Source organism: Lentinula edodes, assembly GCF_021015755.1.
Source record: "Lentinula edodes strain Le(Bin) 0899 ss11 chromosome Unknown C8R40scaffold_23, whole genome shotgun sequence".
Lineage (NCBI taxonomy): Eukaryota > Fungi > Basidiomycota > Agaricomycetes > Agaricales > Omphalotaceae > Lentinula > Lentinula edodes.
Genome location: NW_025764329.1, coordinates 184,926 through 205,205, shown reverse-complemented (window position 1 = coordinate 205,205; position 20,280 = coordinate 184,926). Strand labels below are relative to the sequence as shown.

Genomic DNA, 20,280 nt, shown 5'->3' with positions numbered 1-20,280 from the left:
TATCCAATCTTAGGGCATGTGTCTTTCTAAATCAGTCTACGCTCTTCTACGCTTCAGTCGAGAATTAGTCGAGAATGGATTTGGTACCACTAATATATTGCGAAGTTGGAATCGTCGCACAGGTTCGCAGTAGATATCGCAATGCTATCTGATCGCTCTACACAAACTTCATTAGATAGATATGGGATAGATAACAATTGCCAGTGCAGTCTTCTGCATGATAGAAGCGAAAACGTCCTTCTAGATCTGACATGAAGAGGGCATGGGCGTATCTATCCCACTACACTGCTATGTGCGCCGCGCTGTTTTCGAGCTGTTTTTTCCACTCATAAACCGATACGGGTGTGCTCCATTACCTCCCGCATGGTCCGAGATACCTTGTAAAATTATAATTCAAATATTCCACTGACCATAATCCACTTTCAGCACATGATTTCATTATCATAATATGGTTGAACAATACTTTGACAGCACCGTATGAGTCTCAATGAATGGAGGGCTTGTCAGAAATCCCATCCTTCCTGATTACTCTCTACAAATTCCCGAACTTGAACCCAGTCCCTACAGCTATGCTCCACATTGTCGCCTGATGCCTCGGGACCAAAATTATTGCATGATTCCCCATCATAGCAGACAATTTCTGTAGGCTCCAATGTGATATCCGCAGCGCAAAGAATGGCCTGTCGAATGGTCCCTAAACATTCTTCGGCCTCTGTGGAGTGAGCGCTGGAGCCGTCGCGCATCGAAACAAAGACAGCTCGAATTACATCGAGGCAATGTAAATCGTGGAACAAGGCAACCTCGAACTCATCTCCGGGGGAAGATTTCGATGGCAAGCGTACGCGACTACCTTTATGAGGTACGAGAGTAGCCCATTCACTGGCGTTGGTAATTTCATAGTGCTGAGCCAACATGAAGTTCAAAACCGCAGGGTTCACGGTCATCGGCAGCTCCGATGCTACGGGTGGGACGGGTGAAGGCCCCACTAGTAGTCGTTGGGAAAGACTCGAAAATGAGCAAGTATTTCAGACCCAACTCACCTGCGATTGGATTGTGCAGCTTCTTCAAGTTGTATACATTGAGGACAATACTGAAAAGAAGGGAAACTGAGACGAGAGCCAACAGGTTGCGATAAGGTGGGGCAGCCATGGGAGAAATTTGACGAGCTTTGGAAGAACAAAAAGCAAAGGATACAGCTTGTGAGGTTATCTGATCCAATTAGAGTCATTCAATGAGTTCTTCTATTCGTCTTCCGGCGCCCGTGGTAGACGGTAGACCAAAGTTCGTTCTGTGAGGCTATCCGCTGTTCTTGGAAAGGAAAGAAATTTCTTACACGGCATAATGGTTCTATCACAGCGTACGTAGAAGCGCTCCAGGGACAAGGGACATCTTTTTATGACCAAAAGATCCGAACTGCATATTTGCCCCACGGTCCACGAGTACCGCAATCAACAGCCCAAAATAGGTTTCTGTACAAGCAGAGGCTGAGTTAGACTATATAGGAAGATGATAACTTGCGTGGATCACCCATAATCCCATCATGGTTCGAATTGCATCGACTATTATCGCTGCATGTCTCGTGGCTTGTGCATATGCGAGCCCCATTGGTAAATATTCTGCGCATCCATATCGTCATGTTACCCCCCTTATTGATTGTGAACAGTTGACAGAAAGTCGAACGAGATAGCACGCTTGGACTCTGGTAGGTAAAATCAACAAAGTAGCGCATTATAGTATTCAAGTAACATATCTTTGTCGTAGAGCCGTTAAAGGAGGTTTTGACCGGAAGGGCTTTTGCGGGCAATGGTAAAGAGCCCTCTCAGGAAGATTTAAACCGAAGGGCTTTTGCTGGCAATGGTAAAGAGCCATCTCCGGAAGATTTGAACCGAAGGGCTTTTGCTGGCAATGGTGAAGAGCCATCTCCGGAAGATTTGAACCGAAGGGCTTTTGCTGGCAATGGTAAAGAGCCCTCTCAGGAAGATTTGAATCGAAGGGCATTTGCGGGAAATGGTGAAGAGCCAACACAAGGAGATTTGAACCGAAGGGCTTTTGCGGGAAACGGTGAAGAGCCAACTCAAGAAGATTTGAACTAAAGGGCTTGAGCGAGCTTTGGACAGAACTTTGGACCCCTTTGGACGGAAACTTCTTGGGTAGTGTGATTGCAAGCTTCGGGATTAAAACAGATCGCAGATAGCACATATGTATTGTAGATAAAGATAACCAAAGTTTAGGAAGGTCTTCGAATGAACTGAACGCAATTGCAGCGCCCCCCCCCCCAGAATATAAGATCGGGGTTAGGGTTATGTGCACAATTTGAATTTGAATTTATTCGCCCGTATACATAAGCCGGTCACTGGGAACGCCATTCTTGGTCTATCGTACCCAGCCATTCACCATGTACAAAAATCGCGTCATTTCATCTCACCAGTCAGTATTTTCGAAACTCTAGACTAGACGCAAGTCAATATCATACATACTGTAATATCTTCATCCCCAACCAGAATTAGCCCAGACTATAGACTATAGTCAATCATGACAGACAGAAATTTCTCATCGATCCCTCTCCTTGACTATTCTCTCGCCCTCTCAAGCTCTACCAAGTCACAATTTATCACTGATCTCCGACATGCTCTCATAGACGTCGGCTTTCTCTATCTCTCAAATACCGATTCCATGGTAGATCCACAACTCATCGACACCTTGAAAGACTATATTCCGAAATTGTTCGCGCTGCCACAAGAAGAAAAGGACAAAATTCGGATGGCAAATTCGCCCCATTTCCTTGGGTATTCGAGGCTAGGGGCTGAACTGACAAAGGGAAAGACAGATAACAGAGAACAATTTGACATCGCCACCGAGCATGTATCAAGATGGAAGTCAGGAGATCCTGATTACTGGAATGTTTGGGGTCCTTCTCAGGTGCGTAATAAATAATTCAGGTGCATATAGAAAGCTGACTTGAAAAACATTCTAGTATCCTGATGAAGCACTTATTCCTGGTTTTCAGCAAACCATGAAGACTTATTTGTCCCAGGTGGCAGCATTAGGCACCCACTTCATCACTCTCATCGCGGAAGCGCTAGGTCTCCCGCCGGAAGGTTTATCGCGTTTTTACGACACGCCAGATCGCATGCAGCACCGTGGCAAGGTCGTCCAATATCCTAGTCCAAGTGAACGCTCTCAATCAGACCAGGGTGTTGGTCCACATTACGATGCAGGATTTTTGACAATTGTAATCATTCATGTTCCAGAACTTGCGCGGATGTTAGACATCGCTGACGAAGAAATGACCCCAGCTTCTTCAAGCGTCTCCGCATCCTGGTCTTCAAGTTCAAAATCTCAGTGGCGACTGGATCGATGCCCCTCCAATTCTTGGAACCTTTGTTGTAAGTTTATTTACCGAATCGTCCTATTTCCGAACGCTCAAAACACCGTTCTGCAGATCAACTTTGGAAGAGGCAGGTACTTCAGACCTTCTTCTCTCGCATTTGATTCACGGAGAGTACAGCCCTAGAATTCGCCACCAAGGGAATTGCGCGTGCAACGTCTCATCGTGTACTTTCGCCACCTGTTGGTTCCTTGAGTCCGAGGTATAGCGTACCGTTATTCCACAATATCGCAGTGGACGTCAGGGTGAGAGATTCAAAGTATGAATTGGAATGTAAGCAGATTCCTTGTATACTGTAAGAACCATTTGTTGACTCGTCACGTACCGGTTTCAGTCCCACCAGAAATCTTGAAGCTTCGGGACGAACGAGGGAATCTTTCTCAAACCGACTGTGTGTCCAACTACTGCCTTTTCGTGACAGTCTCTTATTCATATTATCTACTTGCAGCTATCAACTATTCCGAATTCGAGAGTCAGCCTTCGGGCATGGTGCAGCTGATGGGTCGGGTGAAGTGAGTAGAATTGCTACTACTTTCTTTCGGTCCAGGTCCAAACTCAACCTATCCACTCTAGGAGTCATCCAGATGTAGCACAGCGACATTACCCAGCGCTATTCAAACAATTTTTCCCTGATGGACTGCCGAAGCAAGGTTTTGCTTACTGAGTCTCACAAACGTCAGAGAAGAGTATGATTGACCAAGCCCAGCGCAGAATGCCTTTGACGAAAGACTTGGAATTTTCGGTGCTATTGTGGAGGCAAGTAATACATGTATAATGGAAATCAAAGTGCTCTTCGATTGAGATAAGAGGTGGTTGCTTTAGACGTGTCCATTGCAAAACGCGAGATATGCCAAAACGCGAGCTTTTTGACCTTACAAGCCGATTACGAATTTATGGCGGTCGCATTTTGGAAGGTTCCCCACAGCTATGAGCTATAAGCTTGTGATTACTAACCTATACAATCATCTCCTACTACTAAAAAATGACAACGATTTAATTGATCCTACATATATGAAAAAGTCCAAGCTTCGGGAGAGTTTCAGACTCGGAGTGATTATGCGCTTATATCACGCCGCAATTTATAGTTTGAGTATCAACCCAAAGTATTTCTTGATACCCTCTACTCCGAAAACCAGCCCACCGATGAAGCCATCTGGCCTCACGATGAAAACAGTGGGCTGCTGAGAATCCCCAGCAACATCGTAGTGTTTGTAAGCGTATCCCTCAGTATCGAGGAGGACCATATCCGCGGAGGAAGTAGAAGCGTCGTTAGAGGAAGATGTTTGAGGCAGGACAACAACTGTTTTAATGATGTCTTTGGAGCTCGGAAGTCCCCGGATAGTCTCAAGGATGGTTTCGATTGCTTCTCTGTTTCGGCCGGGATCGGCGAATACGAGAATAGTGTGGTAGGCAGGATTGTAGAGATCGAGGAATGTCGTATACGTCGTAGCGTTGGTCTGGCCCACAGGAGATAATTTTGGGGCATCTGGAGCTCTGTCTCCCGCCCTCACAGTACCGTCGTCTCCAGATCGATACGGATCCACAGCCTCGTCTGCTCCGTAAGAGTATTTCTCATCTAGGATGATCCCACTCTTGCGATAGTTGACGCCAAACATCCTCAATTCGTACCCTCTTCGCCATCCTTCCGCCATCTTTTCTGGAGACGCCGGCTGGAATGTTTTGTGAAACAGTTCAGTGGTCTTTGATAGCATCGTGGCGATGACGGGAACGCGTTCGGCGGTGTAGGAGGTGAGAATGGAAGGAGGAGAGAGGTTTTTGGAAACCAGGGCAAGTTTCCAACCGAGATTGATCTGTAGGGAAGAAAGTTAGTAGAATTCTGGATGGAGGAGGCGGAAAGTACTGACAGCATCTTGAACACCTGAGTTCATACCCTATGAGTAGATCCTGTGAGATCATAAATTCATGAAAGTGAAAAGGGTACCTACTTGGCCTCCAGTTGGGCTGTGCACATGAGCAGCGTCTAGAAAACAAATTCATTAGGTGAAAATTTGTTTGACGAATAAAGATCCTGTGAACCTACCTCCAGCGATAAAGACTCTTCCTTTCCCAAAACTGCTAGTCATGCGGATATTGGGTCTGGGAATGCGAAACAAGTTAGGAATGTAATCCATTGCGATGATGGATACATGCTCACCTCCATACGCCCAAGTTGATAACCTTTCCAAATTTGATATCGTCCCTCCCGGTTATGGCATGGATTGCGTTAACTAATTCTTCTCTGTTAGACGCGACTTTTTCCAGGTTGACATCCGCCCCGCCGATGAAGAAGTTGAGGTGTGTTTTGTGGGGGATAGCACATGGGCGGAGGGAGAGCCTAGAGATAGGACATTCAACGACAATTGGAACGAAGACAGGACAATACACTCACAGGTTGCTGGTAGTGTCACCCCACATGCGCCAGACCTGGATGATGATGGGCACATCTGTTACGAGGAATTGACAGAGGGACCAACCTTCTGATCCAATGTCCCTTCTAAAGCTTCAATATCGCCTGCTACCATCCCTATTTCCTTCAGACTTTCCGAATCATCCCCCATGAACGGCAATCCAAGCTGCTTCCGAACAGTACTTCTTCCGCCGTCTGCACCGACAAGAAAGTCGACTTTGACCGTTTCTTCCGTGTTTTCGCCAGCATTAGGGACATGTTTGACGATATGAGCGATGACATGATCTTCGTGCTCCTCGAACGAGCTTAGTTCTGTACTTAATTCGACCGTAACGCCATAATCTTTCTCGATCCGAGTGCGGAGTAGGTGCTCTTGGCGTTCTTGCATCAACATGTATCCGGTATTCTGGAAGTCGGGTTCAACGCATTAGGTTCGATTCGTGATTAAAGGACTGAACTATGATAGTAGACTCACGTATGGGCGAGAAGGTGTATTTTCAATTCTCTCCACCATAGGAATTACCTTTCCCTCCTCGTCGTCGCCTTGAGGAGAAGAGAACTTGACAACAGGGAAAGGATCAGTCTTCACTTCCAAAAGGTCAGGTAGGATACCAAGAAGCTTGTACATCTCGATGGTCCTGGGCTATATGTGCCAATAGATGAGGTTTGTGTAGAGAAATAACAGCTACACGCGTACCTGCATACCGCATCCACGCGTTCCAAGCTGGAAAGAATCTTGTTTTTCAATTATTCGGACAGAGATTCCGTTACGCAGGAGCGTGAGTGCATTGATGAGACCTGGCAAAACAAAGCAGATATAAGGATGTGGTGATATTGGACAGAGTGGGTAAGCTAACCTGTAGGCCCAGCACCAACCTGATAAAGATAGTCAGAATTGATGAGGACACAGAGGAGTGAATTTCAATCGATGAACATACAATTAGTACATTTGGAGTTGACATTGTCACTGCGGCAATATTGATAGATGGTGGTTGATATTTGAGAGATATAATACGATTTTGAGGATGTTGCTAGAATCGCCTCCTTTAAATACTCGTAGCACCGCAAAAACTGTGCGCGCCCATTCGCCAATACGTCTTACGACCTTCCGAGCAGCTTCCGAGCGCGTTCCGTCAACCGACTCATTTTGGTCAGATTTGATTGTAAGGTGGACAATTATGTCCAAATTTCGGTGAAAGGTACATAGCAATGTCGAAAATAGATCGCTTCTGGAAGTCTCAATAATCTGTCTGTATCAAGTGGAAGAGGAGAAGAAATATGTAAAATGATGTGGTAAACTTGATTACATACACACCAGGTAAGTCAGTTACGACCAGTTTATGTCCTTGAGACTCCCTTTTACTCCAACCTTCCCGTCTTTTGGCGCAAAAACCAAGAAGTCCTCTGCGGAATGGCTGAGACGGCAATCCCGAGATCCATACGTCAAACAGCGCGCTCTAGGAGCTGTCATTGCATCCACTAAAACTAGCAGTATCTTGGGTAATTTAGGATCCAATAACGACGGTATAAGTTCAAGTATATCGTCTCCGCTGGCCTTTCGTTCACGCTCAGCATTTAAGCTCATCGAAATACACGAGAAATATGACCAGTTTCTGCTTAAACCGGACGTACAAGTCGTTGTCGACTTGGGTGCAGCCCCAGGAGGATGGAGTCAGGTTGTTAGTCAAGTTGTTCACGGAAAAGACCCGACGCAGCTGGACGCTAGAGAGGACGTAGATGAAGTGGTAGAATATCCTGTTGACCAGGACGAGGAAGGCACGGAGGAGGATTCGGATACTAAAGATACCTGGCACCGGAAAAGAAAATCCAAAATCAAAGCCAAAAACAGACCTAAACCTCTTCCGCCAAAACCACTCGAGTTCTACGATCCTCTCAATTTCGATGCCGAAATCGAACATCTCTCATCTTCTTCGTTGGATTTACAGTCTAAAGTAAAAATCATCGCCGTTGACCGGCTTTCGATGGATCCAATCACTGGAGTTCAAACGCTGAAAGCAGATTTTCTACATCCACGGACGGAGGGTATGATTCGTTCTCTCATCGACGGTCCATCTATTACCCCATATAAACTCACTTTGTCCACTCCCGACACACCAAAAGTGGACGTTGTCCTGTCCGACATCGCACCCAACACCGTCGGTGTCCCTGCCGTCGACTCTGAAGCTAATTTTCAAGTCGCTCAGGCCGTGTTCCAGTTTGCGTATAAATATCTCCGAACGGCTGACGAAATTGGACGAACAAGAGGTGGAGTGTTGGTCATGAAGCATTTCGCTCATCCGAAGATGGATGTATTCAGGAAAGAGGTGCTTGAGGAATACTTCAAGGACGTGATTTATACCAAACCTAGGGCTAGTAGGCAGGAGAGTAAAGAGGGTTATTTTCTTTGCAGGGGATTTTGGCCGAGGGAGTATCGCTAATGGAATCAATGTGGACGGAAATAAGACCACAAAAAGGACGAAGGTCGACTGTGACTACTCGGTTGATGTTTTCCAACACGTGGAGTCTTAGGGAGAGGATGAAAAATGGTTCAGAAGGGAGATATTATAGGCACTGTGTACAAATTACATCATAGCGCCTCGTCAAGGAGCAATTCCATTGCCTGTAAAGTATCTAAAACCGAATAAGTTCCTTTTCAACCATGTTATAATCTTCGTCTCTTCTCCATGCAACATAGCCTATAGCCTACATCCCTGAACTTATTTCGCACACTAATCATTCCGAAGCATGAAGGAGAGAGAGAGAAGTGTGAGATGCAATGACAATGGCCAGTCATTGGAATAGATCAGCAGCCTTGAGAATCTGTACACAAGGAATCAAAATGAGAAGCACCAAGATAGTCGAGACACCACGTACATTGTTTGGAGAAGAATAAAAAACCTCCTGATTGTTAGAAAATAAAATATGTCCCTCTCCCTTATCATCGACCATGCCCCTGCAACCCCGATTGTAACAGTTCCCAAAATCGCCGTCGACGCTGAAACTGATTTTTCCAGGCTGAATCGTGTACCTGCAAAAGCCTCCGTTTATCGGAACAGCGTTGTTGAATTCAATTTTGAGAGCTGCGATGCGGGACTCTGTCCAACCCGTCTCAACCCCCTTCAATCTCTTGTCAAACATTTTTCGGAGCAGCCCTTCGATAAGATTTCTACCCGACTGGCCTACTCCAGCGTTGTAGTAGACGAACACATAGTTCTTCGAGACATCGGGGTATTTCGCATTATGGACAAATGTATCACCAACATAGAAACCATCGGGGTTGGTCTTGTCCAGGTTTGCGGAAGAAAAAAACCAATGAGAGTTGAAGACATTGTTAGATGATAAATATAGACTTGAAGACTCACGGGTGCAGCGTGAACGATTGTGCCAAAGATGGTGAAAATGGCAAGAGAGATCCATACGATAGCGTTGAAGCGCATGACGAATCGAGAGTGTCAAGTTTGGGATGAATTGGTGAACAAGGAGAAAGGGACCAAGGGACTGTATTCTTCTGGCCAGCAGAAGAAAGAAGAATATGGAGGTGAAAATTATGAAGGGCCACCGGCCAAGTTTAAATATGAGAAGGGGGAGCATCGTTTGCCACTTTATCAGCCAATATCTTAAGCGACGTCAAGTATATTGCTCAAAAAATTTCACTCGAAAAAAAAACTTGTAATTGAGTTGGACTAATATTCCGATCATTAAACGTTGAACCATCCCTCAAGCGCCCATGCAAAATTTCCCTTTAAAGTTGTCTCTTTCCGTTCCGACGGCGGAGCCGGGTCACATGATTGCCTTGTAGCACAAAAGGGCCCTTCACTGGCCCTTCATCTAACGGTGACTCCGACTCCAGCCCTGCACTCTACCTGCCCCACAACAAACCCTAACAAACCCCCTCACACTGCATGCAAATCAACATAAATAACTGCCTGAAATGTTGAATTGATGATAAATCAATAGGAATTTTTTTATGTATGAATTTTAGAAATTTTATTAATTTTGTGTTGAACTTATGGTGAAGACAATATTTTTGGAATCCATAAGTCTAGTATGAAATGCAATTTTCTATATAGAAAAAATGGAGACTTCATGATAAAATAAGATAAGTATTTCTGTGATTATACTGCACTTTTGATAACATAATCTTGGTGTAACAATATCGCATAAAACAAATTCAGCACAAATCATAAAACTTATGTTGATGTAATAGAAACATTAGGCTAAAAAAATGCAATATATATGTAGTGTATACCATAACTTTGAATGTGAAAATAGTGAAATTATGGTAAAAAATCAAGATTTCTTTTCAATGACATTATGTTAAGTCCATGCCTCGGGCCTCCACTCCGCCGCTCGGTACTCCGAAGATCTACTCCTTATTGTAATCTCTTCTTATTGTTCTTTCTTGCTACACATACCCTTTCGTTCTAGTCTCTCCTTATTGTCTTTTACTCTACCCTGCAGGTACTACTCGTATAGCTCCTAGTAGTTAGTCTGGTGCTCCGCACCGCTGCACCGTTCCATAGATATAAATACTGCCTGTACGCTACTGTAGTTCCTCAGTTTAATTATCGACTTAGATTGACTTAGATTCCCTCCTTAACTCTGTGCTCTCTAAGTCTTCAGGCTCATCGCCTTGAAGTACTCTCTACTATAACCTTAGGACTTAGACGTCCTCTGGTTCGCTCCTCATCACTGTCATATGCATGCAATTCACCCCATACACTTCCCGGCCCGGCCCGGAGCGGCCGGACTTCGGAATAATAACCTTGTGACCATCATTGTATTTATTTATTGTTCCGAGCTTTCATCGAGGTCTTCTGACTGTATCTGGGATGTATATAAGCTAAAATACTTTGTACGTTGTAGTCAAGCTTGAAATCAAGTGTACCATCCTATCCCAGTCTTTAATATCTTCTTTACCCTTTGCTTCCGGACTCCCGGATCATCAGGAACCCCATTTAGGCTGCTCATACCAATCTTGCACTCTTGCCATTATATTCCCGGGGACACCAACAGTGTGTGAAGGGTGTTGCTAATAGCTTCACCGACGTCCCACTCCCAGTGTGTACTACAGGCCAATACTCAGCTCCGGACCTCGGAGTTATCCCGGGCCATTTCCGGCCCATATCGGACCTCAGACCCGCTATAGTTATTGACCTGTAGGCACGGTCTTGTCAGTATTTCAAGCTTACACTTCATTACACTGTTACTTCACCTAAATACCCCTCCATTATGTCTTTTGGCTCTGATCCTGAATCCTTCCTCGAGTATGCCTTATCGTTACCTGATCCGGTTGGCCCGGACCCGGAACCTTCGGATCCGTCGGACCAATCTAGCCCATCTGACCACAATTCTGAACAAGAATCAGTTCAGTCCGGTACTAATTCCGATCCTGACCAGTCAAGTTATGACTCGGAATTTCCTGGCCCATTTGATTATGATTATCTTCATGAATCCTCTGACTTCGACTCAGATCACCCCGGCCCTTACGATCTCCGTTATCTACATTCCTATCCTTCATCCTCAGCCTCAGACTCAGTGGAGTCATTCCACTCATTTGCCTCTGATAACTCCAAAGCGCCGGAACTCCGGCCCGGTGATGACAGATCTGGTCATCCTCACCTCGGACCCGATGGCAGGCTTGTGGACTCTGAGAGGGAAAGGCGCAGGGTGCTCGGGTTGTGCTTTTATTGTGGAGGAGAACATATGAAGGTAGATTGTCTCAAACTGCAGGCCCGTACAGGACAGAACTATGATGCAGATAACTCTGAATCAGATGTTCCGGGCTCCGATGATGGTTCCGAGTAATTCCTAATTTTTCTACATTTTAATTCTGAATTTTCCAACTATTCCCAAGTCTTAGACCGAGTTTTCCTTTCCTTTCATGATTTTCACTTATTTGACCTTACAAATTCCTTTCTTTCTGAACTTCGGCCCGATTTTTATGCCTTTCATGATTATTGATTGTTTGACATTATGATTTACTTCATTTCCGAATTTCGGCCCGATTTTTTGCCATTACTATTCCAAATATTCATTTTCTTTATGCTAGAACACATTTCCGCTTTTTCCGAAATTTCGGCCCGAGATTTCGCACCTTTCCATGATCAGTTTTTGTTGACACTATAATTTACTTTGTTTGTAAGCTTCGGACCGCTTTTTGTCCATACGTTCCACTTCTGTTTCCAGTTTTGAATATTCAAGTAATGTTTCATTGTAACGACTTTTATTCCTTCATTCCGGCCCGGATATGCCGATGTTTTGGCTTATTATTGATTACTAAAATATTTCATTCCATATTTCCGACTTTGTTCCGATTTTTCCGTCATTTTATTGGCATTATCTCAAGCTTGCTCATTAGCACTTCCATTCACTTACATGTTATCATTTCTATTTATGTTGATTCCTTTGCTTCACCCACAAGCTGCTCCTCTGTTTTAGTAGGATTTCATTGATTATTTGTTAGGATACAGTTTCTACTCCCACTTAGATCCGTTGATCTCCCGGGTAGACTGAAACACTCTTTTCCAACTCATTTTTTATGATTATCCTTATAGCGCTTTCCGGCTTTGCTTCCCTTGGAACTTCCGGTCTTGGGATGGTTCTACCATCATTCTGGACACTTTGTGTCAATTTCGGCCTTTTTAGGCATCGCTCTTGTGTGGATATCAGCTCAGGTTATCATTTTTGGCAGCACTTTGTGTTGATTGGTATGCCGGACTTTTCCGCAGTTTCCGACGATTTTTCCGGCCCAATCCCGCCCCTCGGCTCGGATTTTATTCCGAAATTTTCCCTACTCCATTACCCTATCCTCCTACATCACCATTTACTCCAACTTCGGCTCTTGATTCATGGCTTTCGAGGGCTCAAGCGTACTTGGGGGATACTGATGTATTCCAGTCCTGTATTCCAATTTTCGGACCGGCTGCTCCCGATTTTTCCGAATTTCGGAACTTGTTTTAGTCTTTTGAGACTTCAGAACACTTTCCGGCCGGCCCGGACTTCGGAAGTTACGTGGTCATCCATTCTTTTGTTGATTATTTTGTTACGAGTTTACTTTGTTTCAATCTGGTTTTTGTTTGCTTTATTATGTTCCTTTGACCCCCTACATCGGCAGGCCGATCCTTTCCAATTTCTCCAAGACTTCCACTTTTAATTTATTCTTCACTACTGGATCTAATCCAATCCCTTTGCTTTACTATACTTTACTATTTCACTGCACACATATTCACAGAGGCCTTCGTGGGCTCAGGCCTAACGGGGGGATACTGTCATATGCATGCAATTCACCCCATACACTTCCCGGCCCGGCCCGGAGCGGCCGGACTTCGGAATAATAACCTTGTGACCATCATTGTATTTATTTATTGTTCCGAGCTTTCATCGAGGTCTTCTGACTGTATCTGGGATGTATATAAGCTAGAATACTTTGTACGTTGTAGTCAAGCTTGAAATCAAGTGTACCATCCTATCCCAGTCTTTAATATCTTCTTTACCCTTTGCTTCCGGACTCCCGGATCATCAGGAACCCCATTTAGGCTGCTCATACCAATCTTGCACTCTTGCCATTATATTCCCGGGGACACCAACAGTGTGTGAAGGGTGTTGCTAATAGCTTCACCGACGTCCCACTCCCAGTGTGTACTACAGGCCAGTACTCGAGCTCCGGACCTCGGAGTTATCCCGGGCCATTTCCGGCCCATATCGGACCTCAGACCCGCTATAGTTATTGACCTGTAGGCACGGTCTTGTCAATCACCGGCAATACCGCCGCTCCGACTTGGCTGCTCCTCAGCTCCTCTCTCTATACTCTCGATCTCCGGGGACTAACTGCGTAACGGCAGTGTTGTTAATAACTTCACTACTGTCCCACTCGTCTTCCGCACTTAGACACCTTGTGGCTTTGGCACGGTTATACGGTGTACATGATCTTAACACATTATTGGGTTATAGTGAAAAAATGTTACACTTGTGTTAATGAAGTATAGGATTTCTTTAATACAACTGCAACCTGGTTACTGTAAGGATTGGATAAACTTATGTTAACATAGGATAAATAAACAGGTTCATATTATGGATCAATAGTTAGGTTTTGTTATTAAAAATAGTGAAATCCAAATAAATTTAGAGTAAAAACAGGAATTTATGGAGGAAATATGTTGATTATACACAAATTACATGATTGATTTATGGTAAAATATACTGTATAAATTTAATAACACATGTATGGAGTTACAGAAAAATTACAATGAATCACTGAAAGAGTCATGTAAAGTATAACAACACAATGATCACAAAACATTAGTATAAGCTTACAAGGGTAATATAAAGCTTATGTTAATAAATAACACTTCAGTGGATTCTGGGAGTGGTAGTGAAGCTTGTTCAGTGCACAAGTGGCACAGAGTGCAATGCTTGCGACAGCGTGGGATGCAAGTGGCTGATGGAAGTCTAAACCAATTGGCTTCTAGCGATTCTGTGAGTGGTGGGGAAGGTGGTAGGGGATCGAGACTGGTAGAAAATAGTGCAGGATATGCCAGGTGAAGCTCGTAGGTGGTCGACAGTGGTCAGAAATAGTGTAGGATATGTCATGTCACAAGTGGCACACTGTGCCAAGCCTGCGACTGCTTGCGATGCAGGTGGCACAAAGCAGATTTTGATTCCGAGTGACTTTGTGGATGGTGGTTGACAGTGGTCGGAAATGGTGTAGGATATGCCATGTCACAAGTGGCACACTGTGCCAAGCCTGCAACTGCTTGCGATGCAGGTGGCACAAAGCAGATTTTGATTCCGAGTGACTTTGTGGATGGTGGTGAAGCTCGTAGGTGGTTGACAGTGGTCGGAAATGGTGTAGGATATGCCATGTCACAAGTGGCACACTGTGCCAAGCCTGCGACTGTTTGAGATGCAGGTGGCACAAAGTGGATTTTGATTCCGAGTGACTTTGTGGATGGTGGTGAAGCTCGTAGGTGGTTGACAGTGGTCGGAAATAGTGTAGGATATGCCATGTCACAAGTGGCACATGGCACCATGTCTGCGACTGCTTGAGATGCAGGTGGCACAACACAGATTGTGATTCCGAGTGACTTTGTGGATGGTGGTGAAGCTCGTAGGTGGTCGACAGTGGTCAGAAATAGTGTAGGATATGCCATGTCACAAGTGGCACACTGCACCAAGCCTGCGACTGCTTGCGATGCAGGTGGCACAACACAGATTGTGATTCCGAGTGACTTTGTGGATGGTGGTGAAACTCGTAGGTGGTCGACAGTGGTCAGAAATAGTGTAGGATATGCCATGTCACAAGTGGCACATGGCACCATGTCTGCGACTGCTTGAGATGCAGGTGGCACAACACAGATTGTGATTCCGAGTGACTTTGTGGATGGTGGTGAAGCTCGTAGGTGGTCGACAGTGGTCAGAAATAGTGTAGGATATGCCATGTCACAAGTGGCACACTGCACCAAACCTGCGACTGCTTGCGATGCAGGTGGCACAACACAGATTGTGATTCCGAGTGACTTTGTGGATGGTGGTGAAACTCGTAGGTGGTCGACAGTGGTCAGAAATAGTGTAGGATATGCCATGTCACAAGTGGCACATGGCACCATGTCTGCGACTGCTTGAGATGCAGGTGGCACAACACAGATTGTGATTCCGAGTGACTTTGTGGATGGTGGTGAAGCTCGTAGGTGGTCGACAGTGGTCAGAAATAGTGTAGGATATGCCATGTCACAAGTGGTACACTACGCCATGCCTGCGACTGCTTGAGATGCAGGTGGCACAGCACAGATTTTGGTGTAGGATTTGCCATGTTACAAATGGCTTGTGGAAATCAGAGCCCATCTTGGTTCCCAGTGATTCAGTGAGTGGTGGTGAGGCTGATTGGTAACCAAACATGGTTGAAAATAGTTCAGGATGCAAAACGTGGATGTTCACGAGAGCAAGGGTGCTAGGGTACTAGCTGGACAGTGCTAAGCAGTTTTTCAGTACTACTGCCACCATGTTTAGTCCCCTACTGGCTTCACCGCCACCCACAGAATCACTAGGACCCAAGATTGATGCAAAGTCCCACTAACCACTTGTGTCCCCAGCTATGTTAGGCTACCAATCAGCCTCACCACCACTCCCCCAATCACTGGGGACTTGGATCTCCTCTGAGTTCCATGAGCCACTTGCATCTCCGACAGTCACAGGCATTGCGCTGTGTGCCACTTGTGCACTGAATATCATTGCAGTGTTGTTTAGAGATGGTCATACTTGTTCCATGACCAATTGTTCTCCTTCATTATTTTTGACCATATCCCAGATATTGTTGCAGTCTTGTTCAACCAAAAGAAGATGTTTATTTGGATTGAGTACCAGTTTCTACCCAGCTTCACCACCACTCCCTGAATCCCAAGGAATGAAGTGTTATTTATTAACATGAGTTTTATATAACCCTTGTAAGCTTATACTAATGTTTTGGAATCATTGTGTTGTTGTACTTTACATGACTCTTTCAATAATTCATTGTAATTTTATTGTGACTCCATATATGTGTCTTTAAACTTATACAGTGTATTTTACCATAAATCAATCATGTAATTTGTGTACAATCAACATCTTTTCTCCATAAATTCATGTTTTTACTCTAATCTTATTTGCATTTCACTATTTTTAGTAACAAAACCTAACTGTTGATCCATAATTAGAACCTGTGTATTTATACTATGTTAACATAAGTTTACCCAATCCTTAGAGTAACCAGGTTGCAGTTATATTAAAGAAATTCCATACTTCCTTAACACAAGTATAACATTTTTTCACTATAACCCAATAATGTCATTGAAGAGAAATCTTGATTTTTTACCATAATTTCACTATTTTCACATTCAAAGTTATGGTATACATTACATATATATTGCATTCTTTTAGCCTAATGTTTCTATTACATCAACGTAAGTTTTATGATTTGTGCTGAATTTTTTTAATGCGATTTTGTTACACCAAGATTATGTTATCAAAAGTGCAGTATAATCACAAAAATACTTATGTTATTTTATCATGAAGTCTCCGTTTTTTCTATATAGAAAATTGCATTTCATACTAGACTTATGGATTCCAAAAATATTGTATTCACCATAAGTTCAACACAAAATTATTAAAATTGCTAAAATTCATACATAAAAAAATTCCTATTGATTTATCATCAATTCAACATTTCAGGCAGTTATTTATGTTGATTTGCATGCAGTGTCACCATATCAACGAAGGGAAGCAAGGTATATGTCCCCAACAACGTTGATGAGGTAAAGTTCCTTCCTTGATTGCCACGATTAGCAGGAGACCACTTGTCTAGATGAAGAGTAAGATGGAAAGCGCAATAATGGCTATCATTCATGCCGGAAGCTGGACTGGATCCTTCCGGAAGCCAGATATGATCAATAAACACATGAACGGCTGCTGCTCCAGGCTCAAGGCTACATCTTCCTCGTATCTCCTCCCGCTACATCGATGGGTACTAGTTTTTCGCAGTACACTTTTGCGACACAGATAAACGCTTATCCTTGCAGTGAAACTGGTATCAAGCGAAATTTTTCAGAATACACATTGTCTAATCCATTCAGCAGTCCTTCTCATTGGAACTCCTTTCATCTGTCGTACAAGGTCGTACAAGACCTTTCTTCAGACAACACCTACTAGCTCTAGTGAGATGAGGATATCCTGATCCACAGTCTTCCTCGATTGATATTATCACTCCTGACCACTGGCGGGTTCAACGGCAAATGTGTTGGTTGATAAATGTCGACTTTCGGGTGGTCAAGGATTCGGCGATCGGAAGAAGCCGAATATGTGTTTTCAATGTTCATGATGGCTCCCCAAGCTGTGCAATCGGGCCGCCTCGTACGTCCACCTCACTCATATCAGTGAGCGCACACTTCGTCAACACAGAGACTTTTAGTTCTTCATTTTTGTGCACCCAGTTTCTGTGTGACCTCTCTGACACCCTCCCTGAATTTTGTGTACATCGCCTTTTAGCTCTCTCTCGTTCTGTGCATATACCCATGGCCAGTTCACCCCAGATTTTGCTTCCAATATGGCTGGCCCCTAAGTCCCCTTTCGTGGGAGGACTCGCGTAACGCGTGCGATGTCCAGGTCCAACAAACCTTCCAACCTCGACCCCGCTGCTCTCAACAACATGCCTGAGGAGGACAAACAATGGGACCAGGTTGCTTCCTTCCCACCTCCTCGGCCTCCTCCTGCCACTGGCCCTCTGTTCAACGACTGGTTGGATGGGGATGACCACGCTCACTCTCTCGGACACACGGCTCCCCAATTCGGGTGCCTGACAGAGTGACCGGATCTTCCTCGTCTCACTATCAGACTGCCTGGTGCCTCGTCGTCTAGCTGCCTTTGACCATCCACCCGGACCTCGCCTGGTCCGGCTGGGATCGTCAACCCGCTGCATTGCCTGCTTTCCCCAGTAGCGACCAGCACTCCGAGGATTTTCCATGCGGGTAATCCCTTGATGCGCATACAAGGTACGTGCTCTCGCTTGAGCACGACTCGCCTTTGCTGACATCTTCCCAGACCTGCTGAATTCTGTACCCAGGTACCCTGCTGCGGTTGCGTCGACTCGCTCCGAGAATTCAGACGGTATGTTCTCTGCTGTAGAACGTTCAAACTGGTCTGGTTTCTTGGCATCGGGGATGGACGTCCTGTGAGGAGGATATGGGCGCTTAGAGGCGCCTCAGTTAAGCGCCATATTCTGTGACCGAACAGCAAACTCAACACGACCTTAGGATACTTATCATTATGTGGGATCTCAAGATCTCAAAACCCGTCAGCATCTATAGAGTTTAAACCATACAAGCTCAGATGTCTGATCCTTTCGACAGGCCGCGCTACTCCTCGCTCGGGTTTCTTTCATTCGTCTTCACACATTTTACATTTCCCCGGGCCCTCAAGGCCTCAATTATGACGCAAGCATTTGACCTGAGGACCATCGACCTCAGCAGGGGGCACATAAAGAATGCGTAGCGCGATCCTCTATACGTGCAGAAGTGTTTTCTATACTTGCTCGTGAGACGATGTTGGCAGTGAAAGTATCTCTGGCCGGGTTAGGACCGCCTACAAGGACTTAAGGGAGCCAACAACCGAGGGTCCTTCCTTTTCTTTCAGCGTACTATTTTGGAAACAGCTTTGGCTAGCTTGGCTCTCGGCTTGGAGAAATTTTTAATCTCTGTCTCAAGCAGGGATGCCTGGAATCCTTGCTCTTCAACTAAAAGTAGTCGATTTAGATTATCCGTTTTCAAGCTCAAGTATCAAAAGCATAGTTCAAAAAAGAACACCGTCTTCCTTGCGATACAAAGACAGTACAATTATACGTGTCGCTGTCGCCTGTCCATACTGAAATCCTTCGACAAATGCATGCATGGGCCTTCTGCGATTCTAATGATTTTCGGTCGTCGGAAACGGACAAATGTTGGAAGGGTTCACGTTAAGCAACGGATTTCGAGAAATCAACGGATTAGGGATTCTTCCAAAACTAAGTTGAAGATCAGCAACATGATTTTAAGCAGTCTCATGATATGTGCAAGTCACGTACCTCGTTGGCAGAATCATAGATTATCTCGGATGGATAACCTTGTGAAAAAATCTTTCCCGCCCCCAGCTCAGGCTCATTTTTCGAGTTTGAAACGTGATAAAGTGCCTCCCCTTTGCACGGTATGGGGTCGCACTCTTTGAGACCAGGCGCTTCCAGTGTGAAGGGAACAGCATTGGTGTTGCTCGTATACTGATTGCCAACAATCCTGATTTCCGAAGGATCGATATTCTGATCCCATTTTTCCTTAGCCGCTCTTATAATGAGTGCCTTGACACGGGCTATGTCACTAGGGGTAGCGGCTTTGGCTTTGGGTCTGCGCACAGGTCCACGCCCACGCCCACCTCCAGATTTCGTTAATGTTAATGTGGCGACATACTCTCCACCATCCCTTCGAGCATGTGAAACAGATGATAAATCGGAACGAGCAAGTGTTGTAATGCCTGCGTCAGCCTGGGGAAGGAATCCTTAGTGTATACAGTGATGACATTGTAGGAACATTACCCACTTCCGAAAGAGGGGCAGCATATACAGCAGAGACAAGAGACAAGGCGAGGTATGCCCAAATAGCGTTGAAACGCATTATGTACGAGAAAAGCACAGGCAGGAGTGATAGATGGACGGAAATGTGAAAAGTTGAACAAAGAGAGTTGCTTCTTTCGACCAGCGAAGATATGTGTAACTGACCAGCAGTGAGGGTGAGCGGAAAGAGAAGGAAGAAGAGCCTGGGGATGTTGAGACTTTATAGCCTATAGGTGAATATCACTCCGACGGTCGATGCGGCGCACGGAACTAACCGATATTCGAGCGTCGATAACCATTATGATCTGAAATGCCCTTTGAGATACTTCAAAGACTTTCCAGTTGAGTATTAACTGCCCCCTGCAGGGATATCCACCT

At 44.9% G+C, this 20,280-nt stretch overlaps 9 protein-coding genes across 9 annotated transcripts; 5 read left to right on the top strand and 4 right to left on the bottom strand.

Moving 5' to 3' along the window:
• Positions 1-503: 503 nt before the first annotated feature.
• On the bottom strand, positions 504-950 carry C8R40DRAFT_1048552 (uncharacterized protein; the record flags this gene model as incomplete). The annotated part of the gene is made up of 1 exon (XM_046224512.1): positions 504-950. A coding segment is annotated over one exon (447 nt), but the record flags the coding sequence as incomplete, so codon positions are not given.
• Positions 951-1,540: 590 nt separating this feature from the next.
• Positions 1,541-2,093, top strand: C8R40DRAFT_1070480 (uncharacterized protein; the record flags this gene model as incomplete). The annotated part of the gene is made up of 3 exons (XM_046226233.1): positions 1,541-1,607; positions 1,664-1,702; positions 1,762-2,093. The coding sequence occupies 3 exons, from the start codon at positions 1,541-1,543 to the stop codon at positions 2,091-2,093; spliced, it is 438 nt and encodes a 145-aa protein (XP_046085068.1).
• Positions 2,094-2,532: 439 nt separating this feature from the next.
• On the top strand, positions 2,533-4,052 carry C8R40DRAFT_1161323 (uncharacterized protein; the record flags this gene model as incomplete). The annotated part of the gene is made up of 7 exons (XM_046230110.1): positions 2,533-2,919; positions 2,975-3,232; positions 3,297-3,386; positions 3,502-3,661; positions 3,723-3,779; positions 3,837-3,900; positions 3,962-4,052. The coding sequence occupies 7 exons, from the start codon at positions 2,533-2,535 to the stop codon at positions 4,050-4,052; spliced, it is 1,107 nt and encodes a 368-aa protein (XP_046085067.1).
• A 415-nt stretch (positions 4,053-4,467) lies between these two features.
• On the bottom strand, positions 4,468-6,757 carry C8R40DRAFT_1070478 (FAD binding domain-containing protein; the record flags this gene model as incomplete). The annotated part of the gene is made up of 11 exons (XM_046226232.1): positions 4,468-5,199; positions 5,254-5,280; positions 5,335-5,369; positions 5,430-5,485; positions 5,544-5,723; positions 5,778-5,812; positions 5,863-6,201; positions 6,271-6,438; positions 6,493-6,593; positions 6,653-6,671; positions 6,734-6,757. 11 exons carry the CDS (start codon positions 6,755-6,757, stop codon positions 4,468-4,470), a joined length of 1,716 nt encoding a protein of 571 aa, XP_046085066.1.
• Positions 6,758-7,110: 353 nt separating this feature from the next.
• C8R40DRAFT_1110667 (FtsJ-like methyltransferase-domain-containing protein) lies at positions 7,111-8,370 on the top strand. Its single transcript, XM_046228329.1, has one exon. The coding sequence runs from the start codon at positions 7,136-7,138 to the stop codon at positions 8,231-8,233; it is 1,098 nt and encodes a 365-aa protein (XP_046085065.1). The 5' UTR covers positions 7,111-7,135; the 3' UTR covers positions 8,234-8,370.
• Positions 8,371-8,409: 39 nt separating this feature from the next.
• C8R40DRAFT_339687 (uncharacterized protein) lies at positions 8,410-9,462 on the bottom strand. Its single transcript, XM_046234768.1, has 2 exons — positions 8,670-9,462; positions 8,410-8,615 (listed from the first exon to the last, which is right to left on the bottom strand). The coding sequence occupies exons 1-2, from the start codon at positions 9,384-9,386 to the stop codon at positions 8,586-8,588; spliced, it is 747 nt and encodes a 248-aa protein (XP_046085064.1). The 5' UTR covers positions 9,387-9,462; the 3' UTR covers positions 8,410-8,585.
• A 1,401-nt stretch (positions 9,463-10,863) lies between these two features.
• Positions 10,864-11,788, top strand: C8R40DRAFT_1110662 (uncharacterized protein). Its single transcript, XM_046228328.1, has one exon. It carries the CDS (start codon positions 11,028-11,030, stop codon positions 11,601-11,603), a length of 576 nt encoding a protein of 191 aa, XP_046085063.1. The 5' UTR covers positions 10,864-11,027; the 3' UTR covers positions 11,604-11,788.
• A 943-nt stretch (positions 11,789-12,731) lies between these two features.
• Positions 12,732-13,245, top strand: C8R40DRAFT_1110660 (uncharacterized protein; the record flags this gene model as incomplete). The annotated part of the gene is given in 2 exon segments (XM_046228327.1): positions 12,732-13,144; positions 13,156-13,245. A coding segment is annotated over 1 exon segment (238 nt), but the record flags the coding sequence as incomplete, so codon positions are not given.
• Positions 13,246-17,485: 4,240 nt separating this feature from the next.
• On the bottom strand, positions 17,486-19,963 carry C8R40DRAFT_1195856 (uncharacterized protein; the record flags this gene model as incomplete). The annotated part of the gene is made up of 6 exons (XM_046233082.1): positions 17,486-18,513; positions 18,771-18,824; positions 18,962-19,056; positions 19,163-19,226; positions 19,384-19,833; positions 19,889-19,963. 6 exons carry the CDS (start codon positions 19,961-19,963, stop codon positions 17,641-17,643), a joined length of 1,611 nt encoding a protein of 536 aa, XP_046085061.1. The 3' UTR covers positions 17,486-17,640.
• Positions 19,964-20,280: the final 317 nt, after the last annotated feature.